This window comes from Miniopterus natalensis, chromosome 15, assembly GCF_054644295.1.
Source record: "Miniopterus natalensis isolate mMinNat1 chromosome 15, mMinNat1.hap1, whole genome shotgun sequence".
NCBI lineage: Eukaryota > Metazoa > Chordata > Mammalia > Chiroptera > Miniopteridae > Miniopterus > Miniopterus natalensis.
Window position 1 is genome coordinate 36,304,004 of NC_142095.1, and position 14,048 is coordinate 36,318,051.

The 14,048-nt window shown below is 60.5% G+C and overlaps 2 protein-coding genes across 3 annotated transcripts in view; one reads left to right on the forward strand and one right to left on the reverse strand.

Moving 5' to 3' along the window:
- Nucleotides 1-4,683, forward strand: part of STAB1 (stabilin 1) — a 26,190-nt gene extending 21,507 nt beyond the window's left edge. For both annotated transcript variants that reach the window (XM_087825016.1, XM_087825017.1), the window contains exons 51-68: nucleotides 372-548; nucleotides 632-718; nucleotides 825-974; nucleotides 1,068-1,124; nucleotides 1,214-1,397; nucleotides 1,614-1,763; nucleotides 1,843-1,947; nucleotides 2,096-2,203; nucleotides 2,288-2,481; nucleotides 2,575-2,719; nucleotides 2,798-2,931; nucleotides 3,020-3,185; nucleotides 3,276-3,385; nucleotides 3,469-3,588; nucleotides 3,665-3,997; nucleotides 4,079-4,225; nucleotides 4,307-4,423; nucleotides 4,503-4,683. In XM_087825016.1, coding sequence (XP_087681142.1) covers nucleotides 372-548; nucleotides 632-718; nucleotides 825-974; nucleotides 1,068-1,124; nucleotides 1,214-1,397; nucleotides 1,614-1,763; nucleotides 1,843-1,947; nucleotides 2,096-2,203; nucleotides 2,288-2,481; nucleotides 2,575-2,719; nucleotides 2,798-2,931; nucleotides 3,020-3,185; nucleotides 3,276-3,385; nucleotides 3,469-3,588; nucleotides 3,665-3,997; nucleotides 4,079-4,225; nucleotides 4,307-4,423; nucleotides 4,503-4,559 — 2,541 coding nt within the window. In that variant the 3' untranslated portion in view covers nucleotides 4,560-4,683. The remainder of the gene's footprint in view (nucleotides 1-371; nucleotides 549-631; nucleotides 719-824; nucleotides 975-1,067; nucleotides 1,125-1,213; nucleotides 1,398-1,613; nucleotides 1,764-1,842; nucleotides 1,948-2,095; nucleotides 2,204-2,287; nucleotides 2,482-2,574; nucleotides 2,720-2,797; nucleotides 2,932-3,019; nucleotides 3,186-3,275; nucleotides 3,386-3,468; nucleotides 3,589-3,664; nucleotides 3,998-4,078; nucleotides 4,226-4,306; nucleotides 4,424-4,502) is intronic.
- Nucleotides 4,586-13,512, reverse strand: NT5DC2 (5'-nucleotidase domain containing 2). The gene is made up of 14 exons (XM_016210031.2): nucleotides 13,250-13,512; nucleotides 9,158-9,342; nucleotides 8,967-9,041; nucleotides 8,726-8,781; nucleotides 8,490-8,583; nucleotides 8,160-8,288; nucleotides 7,986-8,046; nucleotides 7,807-7,909; nucleotides 7,596-7,697; nucleotides 7,318-7,399; nucleotides 5,388-5,474; nucleotides 5,166-5,306; nucleotides 5,015-5,079; nucleotides 4,586-4,930 (listed from the first exon to the last, which is right to left on the reverse strand). Exons 1-14 carry the CDS (start codon nucleotides 13,479-13,481, stop codon nucleotides 4,669-4,671), a joined length of 1,674 nt encoding a protein of 557 aa, XP_016065517.2. The 5' UTR covers nucleotides 13,482-13,512; the 3' UTR covers nucleotides 4,586-4,668.
- Between the last annotated feature and the right edge of the window lie 536 nt (nucleotides 13,513-14,048).

Below are 14,048 nucleotides of genomic sequence, written 5' to 3' on the forward strand. Positions count from 1 at the left end.
CCTGTCAGTGTGTGCACATAGCACGTGTGTATGACTGTGTATGCTCACCGGTCTGTGCACACCCACCTGTATGCAAACCTGTCCCTTGTGTGAGTGAGCACGTCTATGTGCACAGGCCATGTCTGTGTGCGTGGCATGGGCTTCCCAGTGTGAGCACAAGGATGTGCTTGCTGTGTGTGCCCACAGACCTGGCAGTCTTCAGGGTGTGTGCAAGTTTATCCCTGCTTGTATGTTTACTTATATCTGCCTGGGATGGCTAAGAGGAGTGTGGCTGATGGGAAGGCTGTCTGGTTCTCTGCGGCCCAACCCCCTACCTCTGTCCACCAGTATGACTAGGCTGTGACTGCCACATATCTGCTCCTTCCCGCCAGATGGCTGGTCTCCTGCCCCTACTTCAAGATGCTTCCCATAGGCCCTTCACAATGCTGTGGCCAACAGACTCTGCCCTGCAAGCCCTGCCGCCTGACCGCCAGGCCTGGCTGTACCATGAGGACCACCGTGACAAGCTGGCAGCCATTCTTCGGGGCCATGTGATCCGTAACATAGAGGTGGGTACACCCTCAGACCTTGGTCCCCACTGACTGCTACCCAGCCTGCCTGCCCAGCTCCGACCATGGCTTCATCTGCTCAGGCCTTGGCGTCTGACCTGCCCAACCTGGGCCCACTTCGCACCATGCATGGGACCCCCATTTCCTTCTCTTGCAGTCGTGACCGGCCGGTGAGTCTGGAAAGCTTGAGTGAGGGAAGGAGGTAGGGGCCCTGGCATTGGGGGGTGAGCTGCTATGCAGCTGTGACCCCGTGTATCCCACATCCTCTGCCTGCAGGGTGAGCTCACAGTGGGTGAAGATGATGCCCGAATTGTGCAGCGGCACTTGCCCTTTGAGGGTGGCCTGGCCTATGGCATTGACCAGCTGCTGGAACCACCTGGTCTTGGTGCCCGTTGTGACCGCTTTGAGACTCGGCCACTGTGGCTGGTGAGGAAGGCCAGAGGTAGGTGGGCAAGGGCCCAAGCCCACCTGTACTGTTTGTCTGCCTGACCTTGTTGTATTGGCCTCCATTCCTTCTAGAAAATATGTAGCATCTGTGGGCACGAACCGCCCTGTCCTGAGGGCTCACGGGAGCAGGTAAGAGGCTGGAAGCTGAGTGGGGGTTTGGGCAGGGCCCAGGGACCACCAAGTTCAGGCTGTTAGCAGCCTGACTCTTTTCCGCTCAGGGAAGCCCCCAGACCTGCCTGCGCTACTTCTCAAAGTTCTGGACTTCCCCTCCACTGCGCTCCTTGGCACTGCGCAACATTTGGGGCCAGCCCCAAGGTCTAGGCAGGGGCTGCCACCGCAACTGTGTCACCACCACCTGGAAGCCCAGCTGCTGCCCTGGTCACTATGGCAGCGAGTGCAGAGGTGAGCATCCTGAGGTGGTAGACACTGCTGATTGGCTCCTCTGGCTGCCAGGTAGGAGGGGTGTGTAGATAGCATAGGACCTGGAGGGTTCTCAGCAGCGTGGGGACTTGGGTGAGTTGCTTCTGGGCTGCCACTGGGTGGAGGATGGTGTGGCTGGGCTGAGGATGTCTATGGGAGCCCCTGGCCCCACTTCACTTCTCCCACTTGCTCCCCTAGCTTGCCCTGGGGGTGCCAGCCACCCCTGCAGTGACCATGGTGTGTGTATGGATGGCATGAGCGGCAGTGGGCGGTGCAGGTGCCGTTCGGGGTTTGCTGGGATAGCCTGTGAACTCTGCGCCCCAGGGGCCTTTGGGCCCCATTGCCAAGGTGGGTTGCGCTGCCCCGCCCGGCCCCGCCCCCCTTGTCCCCTGTGCCAGCTCCATCCTCCTGCTTTCCCTTTCCACAGCCTGTCGCTGTACCTCTCATGGCCACTGTGATGAGGGCCTGGGGGGCTCTGGCTCCTGCTTCTGTGACGAGGGCTGGACTGGGCCACGCTGTGAGGTGCAGCTGGGTGAGTGACCCTTGTGCTTGTGCCCACCCTGCACACACCAGTGCATGCTCCAGGTGGAGGCCCTGAGGGCGGGTGGAGGGAGGGAGCCTGAGGGTATCCAGGAGGGCAGCTACTAACCTTGAGATGTGGGTGGGCCCTCGGGGGACAGAGCTGCAGCCCGTGTGCGCCCCGCCCTGTGCACCCCAGGCAGTGTGCCGTGCAGGCAACAGCTGTGAATGCGGCCTGGGCTATGAAGGGGATGGCCACACGTGCACAGGTGAGCAGGTGGGTGGGGATGTGAGGTGGGAGTCCCCATTCCCCTCCCATTAACCTGGTCCAACCACTCTCTCCCTACTCCCAGTGGCAGACCTGTGCCAGGATGGGCATGGTGGCTGCAGTGAGCATGCCAACTGCAGCCAGATAGGGACAGTGGTCACCTGTGCCTGCCTGCCAGACTATGAGGGTGACGGCTGGAGCTGCCGGGCCCGCAACCCCTGTGAAGACGGCCACCGAGGGGGCTGCAATGAGCATGCCGACTGCCTGAACACTGGTCCAGTGAGCAGGAGGGGAGCCAAGCAGCTGGGTGGGGAGGTCCCGCAGAGTGGATCCCCTAGTTCTGAAGGGCACCTGACTGCTCTCCTGCCCTAGAACACACGGCGCTGTGTGTGCCACGCTGGCTACGTGGGTGATGGACTGCAGTGTCTGGAGGAGCCCGAGCCACCTGTGGACCGCTGCCTGGACCAGCCCCCACCATGCCACGTGGATGCTGTGTGCACTGACCTGCACTTTGAGGGTGTGCTTCCCTGCCTGCTCCCAGTGCCTGTGCCTTACCTCAGTGTCCCAGCTGACTCTGCATTTTTCCTTTCTGCAGAGAAACGGGCTGGCGTCTTCCACCTCCAGGCCAACAGCGGCCCTTATGGTCTGACCTTCTCAGAGGCTGAGGCAGCATGTGGGGCCCAGGGAGCTGTCCTGGCATCTCTTCCTCAGCTCTCCGCTGCCCAGCAGGTGCATGGGGCCCAGAAACATGGAGCCAAGCCTGTGGGAGCCCCTTGAGTTGGGCCTTGGGTCTCAACATCCCCTCTTACCCCTATAGCTGGGCTTCCACCTGTGCCTTGTGGGCTGGCTGGCCAACGGCTCTGCTGCCCACCCCGTCGTCTTCCCTGAGGTGGACTGTGGTGCTGGTCAGGTGGGCGTAGTCAGCTTGGGCGCCAGGGAGAACCTGTCAGAGCGCTGGGATGCCTATTGCTACCGTATACAAGGTGCAGCCACTCCCACCATGCATCACTCCCTGGCTCTGCCCCTTCTCACTGACCCACGAATCCACCAACCCACTGAACCCTTTCCTATAGATGTGGCCTGCCGATGCCGTGATGGCTTCGTGGGTGACGGGACTAGCATGTGCAATGGGAAGCTGCTAGATGTACTGGCCACCACTGCCAACTTCTCCACCTTCTATGGGGTATGCAGGGCCCAAGGGGTTCGGGGCCGCTGAGATCCCTTGGGAGGGAGCCTGCTCACAGCCCTGACTCCCCACCCTCCCAGATGCTGCTGGACTATGCTAATGCCACTCCTCGAGGTCTCGACTTCCTGGATTTCCTGGACAATGAGCTCCCCTATAAGACACTCTTTGTCCCTGTCAACGAAGGCTTTGTGGACAACATGGTAACTATCAGGGGATATGCTGCTCCTTCTGGCTGGCCTAGGCCAACAGCGTGAGTGGCCTTGGTTTTGCCCACAGACACTGAGTGGCCCAGACCTGGAGCTGCACGCCTCCAATGCTACCTTCATTAGCACCAATGGCAGCCAGGGTACCTTGCTCCCCTCCCACTCAGGCCTCAACCTCGTCATCAGTGACATGGGCCCTGACAACAGTTCTCAGGTCCCTGTGGTAAGTTTGGCCACTGCTCCTCCCCATTGCCCCCTGGCCCTCACTCACCTGCTAGACCTGACTCTGGTCTCCCTACAGGCCCCAAGGGCAGTTGTGGTTAGCCGTGTCCTCGTGTGGGACATCATGGCCTTCAATGGCATCATCCATGTTCTGGCCAGCCCCCTCATGGCACCCCCGCAGCCTGTGAGTTGATGAGGGGCAGGCATAGCTGCAAGGGGTGAGGAAACAGCCTGGCCAGGTCCTTGACGTTCTCCTTGTGTGCAGCGAGCGGTGGTGGCACCTGAGGCCCCACCCGTGGCAGCAGGCGTGGGGGCTGTGGTAGCCGTTGGAACGCTGCTGGGCCTGGTGGCTGGAGCCATCTACCTCCGAGCTCGAGGCAAGGCCACAGGCTTTGGCTTTTCTGTCTTCCAGGTAGGGCTGGGCTAGGGGTTGGTGGGGGTTGGTGTCTCTGGATCTTGCTCAGGGCCCCTCACTACTGACCTCTCTTCTCAGGCAGAAGATGACGCTGATGATGACTTCTCACCGTGGCAGGAAGGGGCCAGCCCAACCCTGGTCTCTGTCCCCAACCCAGTCTTTGCCAGCCATGATGCCTTTTGTGAGCCCTTTGATGTGAGTGTGGGGGACGGGGGAATGTGGAAGTGGGCCCAGGGCCTGACCTTGGCCCAGCCACACACGGTTCTTCCCGCAGGACTCGCTCTTGGAGGAAGACTTCCCTGACACCCAGAGGATTCTCGCAGTTAAGTGATGTGGCAGAGGCTTGAGCAGGAGAGACCACTTTATTGCCCATCTGGACAGCCGCCCAGAGTGGGCAGGGCAGGAGGGGCTGGGGCCTGTTCTGGACAATAAAGGTGCCCTCAGCGGATGTGGGCCATGTCGCTGAGGAAGGGTGTTTTCATGCAGCCGGTGCAGAGCTGGTCCATCCAGAGCGGTGCCTCGTGCTGCAGTGGTGTGCGGCGTGGGTAGAAGGTGAAGTCCACGCGGTAGTTGAGCAGGCAGCTGAGGGAGGCCATGTATAGGTCAGAGAAGCGCACGAGGCGCCTCGAGAAGTAGGTGGGGTTGTGGAAGGTGCGGAAGATGCTCCCAAACTGAGCGTTGAACAGGGCCTTGGTGATACACCTGGGGAGGGAGACACGAGACACTGGAGAGGCCACGCAGGATGGGGCTGGACCAGGACTCCTGCCCTCACCCCACCCTGCTCACCTCAGCTCCTGCCGCTCCTTCATCCAGGCGGCCAGCACCTGCCGCGACTCGGCATCTTGGTAGGTCTGAGGGAGACAAGGTGTGCGCTGGATGTGTGTGCCCGGGTGGCGGCCCTGGTCCCTCTCCCGGGAAGTCCTGGCTAGCCCTGCACCTGCATGCGCTCCAGCAGCCCGGTGAGCGCCTGCTGCCACGTCAGCGAGTGCATGTACTGCTCTGTGTTGATGATGCGGATCTCGCGCTCCAGCTCGGGGATGATGGCGCCGGTGCGCCAGCCGTGCCGCAGCATGAGGTCCTGGTAGGCGGGGTGGACAACGCTCGCACCAACTGGGGAGCTCCTGCCCCTGCCCCTGCAGCCCAGTCTTGCCCCCCTCACCGCCAGGTCGCTGTAAAGGTGGTCTCCAAAGTACAGCACACGGGGGCCGCGCCATTCTGTCAGACGCAGGAAATCAAACAGGTTTCCCTGGGGAGAGATGGAGGGACACTGCTGAACCTGGTGTACCCAAGGGATTCCCATGCTGCCAGAAGCACGCCTGGCTCTCCACCCCTTCTCCCAAATCCCAGGGGCAGTGAGGCCTTTCCAGCCGGATGCTCGGCTGCCCTTTCCCGTGGCCTTGCTGTCTCCTCTGGGCTCTGGCCCTTGCTACCTCCGCCTCGCATTTAGGAAGGGGGTCTGCATGCTGCAGAAAGGTCTCCTGTAGGCCTGGCATGGTGCCCTGTGCCTCTAGAGTCTCCCCTTCCCGTGGCCTCACACCCACCCCAGGGTAGGGACTGAGTTCACTCTTTGTGGGAAATAAACTGCAGCAGCGACCCCATGGCCCTGAAGCTCTCCTGGCATTCCTGGCCTGAGCCCAGAGGGATCCAGAAGACCAACGGCAGACCTCACTGTGAGGCCATCTGCCCCTCCTGCTTCGAAGTTGGAGAAAAGATGAAAACTCAGCCAGGCTCAAACGCAACAGAGGAAGCACCAGAGGAGCAGAAGCGGGGTGGGGTGGGGCCCAGAGCAGGAAGTGCAGCAGCCACGGGGCAGGAGCCCACACCCCAGGTGAGAAATGATACCCAGCAAAAAGGAGTTACTAGAGCAGTCTGCACGAGAGGCCCAGGGAGATGACAGCCATGAGGCACGGGGTTGTGAAAGACTTCATTGTTGACACAAGCTCAAGGGGAGAGGCTGAGGTTCAGGGGACCCACAGAAGAGAGGGGTATGATGGGCAGAGTGGATGTACCCTGAATGAACCAAGAGAAAAAAATCCTGAGGCACAAGTGCTGAGTCAGGAAGGAGCTTGAAGTTCCAGCAACAGGAGACGGGGGGGAGGGAGAAGGGGCGAGAGCAAAGAAAGATCCAACACATACACGAGCACGCACAAGAACATCAAGAACAAGGAAAAACCTGAAAGTTGCCAAAGAAAAAGTCACATGTTCCCCACAAAGGTGCATGACCCTTAGGCTCAGCCAAGATGGTAAGACAAAGGAGAATGTGACCCTCAGAGCTGAGGGAAAGTGCCCAAGGGGGCCTGAAAGACTTGGGGGCCAGTGGGGTGGGAGATGGAGCGGTGGACGGGTGGGAGGCCAGGCCTCCACACTGGGTACCTTGAAGCTGCTCCCTGTGGCTGTGCCCCTGACCCAACTGCAGGCTTCCTCCCTCCCCCCGCTTCTAGATCCCCAGCCCCCAAGAAGCCCTGCTCGCCAGCTCAGCCAGGATTTCCGCATTCCATCCAGGGCGAAATGCCTAATCTCCAGCTCACAGCCCCCCCTCCTCCTGCAGCCCCCCACCATGCCCCTTCTCATCTTCCTAGCCAGCCTGGAAAGGAGGTCTCCCCAGAGGCCCATGAGTCAGCCCCACCTGCCCAGCTCAGGGGCTCCAGCCAGGTTTGTCTGGCTGCAGCAGAGTGCTCAGCCCCAAGTAATAACAGCCCCATTTATTGGCCCCTTAGCAAATGCCTGGCCAGTCGAAGGCCTTCACGCCACAACTCAAGCTGAGTATTACACCCTTTCTACAGATGAGGAAAGCAAGGAACAGGGAGGCCAAGTAATTTGCTGCGAGCTCCCTCTGCCAACCAGGAGTAGAATTCAAATGCAGACAACCTGACCCACAGACCAAGCCCTCGACACTGCCTAGGCCTGTGCCCTGTGAGCCATTCCCTGGTACCCTAGACACAGGCCCATGGCACAAGGGGACAGACCCACAGAAGATGTGCGGTGGCCGGTCAGGGTCCAGGAGGTGGTGCCACTGCCCCCTGGGGCTTTGGTTAGCCCTGTGTGCCACCCACCCACCTCAGTGCTACTCCCACCTAGATGGCCCTCACCTGCCGATAGATCTTGCCCTTTTCCAGGCGGGTGATACGGTCCCACTGGAGCGAGCCCTTCTCATCAAGTTTTCTGAAAGGCCTGGGGGGGGGGGGGTAAAGGGCTTGACTTTCTGTCTGTGGCCAGACCATGAACTGGGTACCATCCTACCCTGCAAAGATCCACCTGCTCACATGGGCCACATGCCAGCAAGAGGGTACCCCCTCCAAGCACATAAGGGTGGTGAGCAAAGGCTAGTCCCCACATCCTGGCCCCATCGCTCTTGGCAGGCCCATACTTGCGCGGGTCGGTGAAGAAGCTGGGTTTGTCCGCCTGGACGATGACCACATCAAAGAGCTGGCGCCAGTCGGGACCCACCATGTGCCGCATCCCCTTGTCCCTGGGCAGAAATGGGGCAGAGATAGGACAGGTGGTCTGAGGGAGGCTCGGGCCAGCCCGCTCCTACCTGGCTCCCGCGCCCCCTCCTCCCATGGTGGGGCGGGGCTCACACGAAACTGAAAGGACTGTTGGTAATGAGGAACAGCTGTTTCCCATGGTCCACCAGGCGGCTCAGGACGGCGTACGTTTCATCCCCTCTCAGTATGTACTTCTCTAACAGGGGGAGATGCGTCTGTGAGAGCCAGGCATCCTGCCCAGGCAGGCCGAAGCAACTACTGTCCACCCTTACCCATGTCCCGTTCGATCCACTGGTACATGAGGCCCTTCACGTGCACGTCTCGAATGGCATCCTGGGGGCAGTGGAGGGACAGTGAGGGTGCAGTGGGGACAAGGAGGGCCTACCCCACTGTGTCTGGACTTCACCTTCCCTGCCACCCCAACCAAACAGGCCCAGCATCCTCACCGTGACGTCCTTGTAGAGGTGTGCTTGGTCAAACTCCAGGCCATGGCCCAAGAAGTGGTCCACCACGCAGGAGAGCAGTGCCATCTCTGGCAGCGAGAAGATGTCCATGAACTGCTTGATGGAAGGACCCTGGGGAGGTGGCCATTGTTTCAGCAACCCCTTCAGCCCCACAACCCTCGGCTCTGAAGACCAAGGGCTCCAAATCTGCCTTGGGACACTAGTAGAGGGGTGTAGCCTATGGGTCAGGGGCTGTGGGCATGGCCTCCCAGGGAGCCAGCAGCCACACTGAGATCACTGAGTGGGTTGCCCTGGGCAGAGCGGAGTGAATACCTTGCCGTAGAAGTCGCTCATCTGGTACAGTGGGATGTGCTGGGTTCCTCCATACAGGTCAATCACCTCCTCATCTGACACAGGCTGCAGGCCCCTGGGTGGGCACACAGATATCATCAGTCTCAAGGGATCCTGAGCCCGGGCCAAAGCCCAGGGTAGGGAACAGTGGAGTGAGGCAGGACAGTGTGACCTGGAGCAGTAAACTACAGTGGGGTCAGGGTGGAGTCAGCACTGACCTGTAGGCCGTTCCCAGTTGCACATAATGAAAGGCATCAATCTTCATCAGAAGGCTCTGGGGGCACAAGGGGAGTGGATGGGTGGAGAAGAAGGAGTTTGCCATTGGCCATGAGCCAGCCTTTCCCACCCCCCCACACTGAAGGCAGATGAGATCCCTCCACAGGGGATGGGGGACTAAGAAAGTGGCTGATACACAACCAGTGAGGAGGGGCCAGGGGAGTCAGTGGTCTAGCCACTCACCTTCTGAATGTCATAGTGGAGGCCACGGATAGCAAAGCTGGGATTGTAGTCATACTTCCGAATACCTTCTGGGTACTGTTGGGGGAAAGTGGAGCAGGCCTGAGTCAGTGGCACTGCCACACCTGCTGGCTGAGCAGGATCAACTCAGCCACCTGTCCTCCAGGGCCTGGGAACTCTGCGGCTAGCCTCACCTTGTAGTGCTCAATCAGGATGTCACGGGCAGCATTGAAGATCTCTGGGTGCAGTGAGTCTGCGTACTGGGCCAGCGTGTAGTCATAGTCGAAGCCATAGACCTCGACATCATGCAGGCTGATCTCGTTGTTCGCATAGATGGCCGCTGGGTTCAGGAGACTGCAGACCTCAGGGGGCAAGAGGTCTAGAGGAAGGAGACGCACGTGTGAAGATGATGACCACGGAAGCAGCAAATGGTTAGTGAGCACTTTCCAGGTGCCTAGTCCTGGGAGCCTCACAACACACCCCAGGATGGGTATTCTTAGCCCATTGCTGCAGGTGACCAAACTGCAGAGGCTCAGAGAGAAGTCATTTGCCAAGGTCAGGTACTTGGGGTAAGGCAGAGCTGGCAATGTCTGGAACTACCTGTGGGGACCTGGGCTACACCATGGGTTCACCTGCAGCCTACCAGGTGCACCAAGCCTGTGTCTCCTCCAGGCTCTCACAAGCCCCATCCAACACATGGATGTACCCACCCCCTTCCACCTTGCCTGGAGCTGGGGTTGGGACTTGGGAACACTATTGGAGTGGGAGGTACTGGGTAGCCCCTCTGCCACTCATGCTCCCAGCTCTGAGCACCTGTCAGCCTTTGGAGCAGGGCCTCTCTAATAAGATTTCAGCTGCCTGCCAGCCCATGTAATGACATTTGCTGCCTCTAGCCAGGGAACATTGCTAATTACGACAGCAGGACGTGTGATGTCGAGTTCTGGGCCATTACTCAGGCTGTTCCCTCTGAGGATGCAGCCATAACCACTCCAAGCCCCTGGCTGCTCCAGAGGGGCTGAGTGGGACACTGTGCAGAGTGGGCTCTGGGGCACTAGGCTTATCTGCCTGTTTCCCCATCTGTACAGTTGGGGAGGTGGGTGGGGAAAAGGCATGGATTTTGAAGTCAGAGAGATCAGGCTTAGCCCTCCTCATGGCTGTGACTTCAGGAAAGTCACCTCACCTTCTGGGCCTGTTTCCTTGTCTCTAAAGCAGAAATAAAAATTGTACCAACCTACAAAATTACTAAGAGTGTCATATGGAACATGCTCTGTGCAGCATTCCCACTCTGCACCTGAGGCAAATGTAGGATTAAATGATCAATGTGCCTTCCTGTCCTGGATTTCCCTATGTCACTTAGGGAACAGCGGTTGCAGGGAGGGGAGCAGCAGGACAAGGTGCACAGGGCACTGCCTTGCAGGGGTTCCTTTCTGGAGACCTCTAGCCTGTGGCTGACACCCAAGCAAACAGCCCAAGCCTCTAGGGAATTCCTGTTTCAGTCAGTCATGTTTTCAAAGCAGAAGCCCTTGGCCTTGAAGCATGCCTGTGATCAGAGGCAGACACTTGCTGATGCGTTCCCAGGCTGGAAGCTCCTTAGAACATAGGCTCTGCCCTTACGCCTTTCTTTTGAAGCCAAGTGCAGGAAGTGGGTGGGGGGAACAGGAGTGTGGCTGGTTCCTCTGATGGCCCCAGGCCAATCTACACCTGACATGGAGGGGGATGCTTAGACGATTTCTGGGTGTAGACAAAACACTTCACTTGGATGCATGTGAGATACAGGTGACTAGCTTTTTAGGGAGCTGCTTCTGAGACGCCTCTCACCTGGTGTCAATAGGAACCTAGGCCTTCCCCTTCCCATAGTCCTGAGTTCCTGGGTACCAACTGTGACTCTTAGTACAATGTCCAATAGTCCCCAGGAAGGGAGAGGTCTGCTTGGCAGTACAGTTGCTTGTGGGCAGAGTTCTGGCCAAGTCTAGGCTTTTGCTTCTCCCCTTGAGGATGTTCCCAGGGATGGACAATTCTCCTAGGAACAAAGCAGGATGGGGAAGCAGCCCACAGGGTCTGGCCTCTTGACCTGACTTCTGGACTGAAAAAAACCATAGCTCTGGGGTCACAAGGTCCCACTCCCTTCCATAGGGCTGTTGTGGTGCACAGGGCCAGGTGAGCAGGATGTGCCCCTTACCCACACTGACCTTCCAAGGTCATCTGTCTCACTGCCCAGCCCCCACTCTTCTCTCTCTTCCTCAGCCCCCAGCTTCAAAGCCTGCCCAAAGCACCAGGTTCCAAGGCCAACCCCTCCTCACTCCCCAAGGCAGCCAGGAGACTGACTTGTGGGTGCCAGCCTCCCGGCCGCTGCTGGGTGCCTTAGAGGGTCAACTTGTTCAATCCTCACTCCAATCCTGTGAGGCAGTCACACTTACTCCTCTATCACCCAGAGGAAGAAACTGGGGAGGTAAAGGCATATGTTCCAAACCATCCAGCAATAGACAGTGGAATTGAGACTTTAATTCAGCCACCCCACAGGCCTTAATCACTCTGCTCCTCAGCCTACCCTCCCACTGAGGCTGGAGGAGGCAGGGCTGGCCTGGGGCCTGGCAATAATTTGCCCAAAGGCACTAGCCTAAGACCAGAAAACGCAGTCAGAAGAGGAGTTAGGCTGGTTGGAGTTAGAAAGGGCCAGGAAGGCTGGCTCATCCTGGCACTCGCCCTGGCATTTTGGAAATGACCTTGCCCCTTTCACATCAAGAGGAACTTGGGGGTCTCCATGAAGATCTGAAGATCTGTGTGGGCCCAGAGACAAAGCCCAACAGACCTCTCTGGATCCCTCCCCCAACACCTACAAGGCAGGCTTCTCAAGCTTCTCTACAGAGGGTCTTAACCGGGTCCAGAGCAAAGACATCTCCTTCAATAGCATCCCAGGCCTGCCCACTACACTGAGGATGTGGCATCCTCACTGAGGCCCATAGGCTTCAAAACAATCATTCCTCAAAGGTCTTAACCATTCGGCCTTCAGCTTCTCAAGAGGTGAGTCCAGTCCACCAACCCTCCCAGGCCCCCAGTCAGCTGGAATATTCCAGACAGGGGCGCTTTGTCTTATCAGACAATGAAAGCCCTGTCACCCCTGGGGGCTGCTCTGGAAGCTCCCCTGCCCCTTCTTGGCCTGGGTCTTCCTGAGTCATCCCCACCACCCTGTGACAGAAGCTCCAGGATTGTGTTTGACACCCTAAGACAGCGATTTTCAACACTGTTCATCTCACGGCACACATAAACTAATTACTAAAACTCCGCAGCACACCAAAAGATGTATTTTGTTAATCTGACCAAAAAAAAAGATATAATATTGACTCATTCACAGTGGATGGCTACTGTCGTTTATTTATTTCACAATCTAAGGGAAAAGAGGTCCGTGCCCCTGACTAAATTTTCAGGTATTTCATGTTTTATAAATCCTTGAGGCACACCAGTTGAAAACTGCTGACCTAAGACACTGAGGGTCTGAGAGGGTGGGGCTTGCTGGGCACCACCCGGCCGGACAGTGCCAGGGCCGATAGCAAACCACATCCGTGGGCTGCAGAGGCCGGGCCCGGGGACCCCTGCACGAACATCAGCGCTCTCCGCTCTGGCCTCACCGCGGCGCCCGCGCCCGCCCGCGCCCCGGCCTCCGCCGCGCATTTCGCAGAGGGAGAGGGGAGGCCACGGGCCGAGCGGCCGCCCCAGCCCCGGACGCAGCAGCCCTCCTGGACTGGAGCAACTTGGTCTCACGACTCCCTCCCCTCCAGGTCTGAGCGCCCCGACTTTCAGGGCGCGATCTCGAGGTGTCTGAAAGTCTAGTCGGCGTCCGCGGAGGTCGGCCCGTCCCTAGGAGGCGTTCCGCCCGGCCCCGCCGCCGGCTTTGTCCCCACGCTCCCGCCCAGCGAAGGGCCCCAAGGCGAACGAGGGGTTGGGGGCGCTTCCGCCGCGGCCTCCCGGCGGGCGAGGCCCAGAGGAAGGACTGCGGGGGCCCTACATTCGGGCGGCCGCTTCGGGAACCCCGAGCTCCCGCAGACGGAGCCGGCGAACAAACCTCCTGCCTGTCGGCTTCGGGCGTCGGGGCGCCCCCAGAGGCCCCCGGGAGGCCCCGGCGAAGCCTCTCCTGAAGGGCGGGCCGGCCTTCGGAGTCCCCGAGAGCCCCCCTGGAGCGACCACCCCGAAAAGCAGCACCCCGACGGCTCGGGGGCGGTGCTCCGGCGCGCGTCTGCAGCCGCGAGGGGCACCCCCCGCCGGCGCCCGTTCCACTCGGGCTCACCCACCGTGCACCAGTCTCCGCATGTCTTGGTAACGAGCCCACAGGTGGGCGCTGAGCTCGGCGCCGCCCGCGGGTGCCGGGGCGGGCGCAGAGCACGGGGCGCCAGGGCAGTGGGCGCCGGGACCCGGCGGGCCGCAGCCAGGGCAGGAGGGCGAGGACGAGGCGGCTCGCGGCCTGCGGTGGCCTGGGCACGGCAGCCAGCGCCGAGCGGCCACCCGCAGCCCCGCACCCACCATGCCCGCGCGCGGCGCCCGCGGAGCCCTCGGTCCGTCGGCTGGTCCGCCACCCTCCGACTGCGCGCCCGCCACGGTGGCCGCGTGCTCCTCACCCCGGCCGGCCAATGGGCGCGCCGCGCGGAGTCCTGCCGGCCAATAGGCGCGCCCCGTGGCCCGGGGGGCGGGAGGCCCGGGACGGGGCGGGACGGGCTCCCAGCCCCCTCCCCGAGTCTCCCGCGCAGCCGAGCTCTCTGCGCCCCCTCCAGTCGCGGCGGCGGTGAGGGCGGCGCCTCCTGTCCCCCGCCCGGAGGTCGGAGGGCCTAAGAATGGCAGTCCCCGCGAGGTCCACCCCGGCCCGGCCCTTTCTCCCCCCGCGCCCGTGGCTTCCCGCCCCCTTCTCCGCCTCTAGTCCTCCTGCCCTTAGCTCCCCGCCCCTCCCCCGTCCCGCTGCGGGGGTCCTGTGCCTCGCCTCCGGCCGCCGACTGGGCCCGCCGGGCAGAGGCCTGTCCTGTCCGCTCCGTTAGCGAATGAAGAGCCCTTACCGCGTGCTCCTGGGCGCCGTCCCCGAGCGCGGTGAGGCCCGCAGCG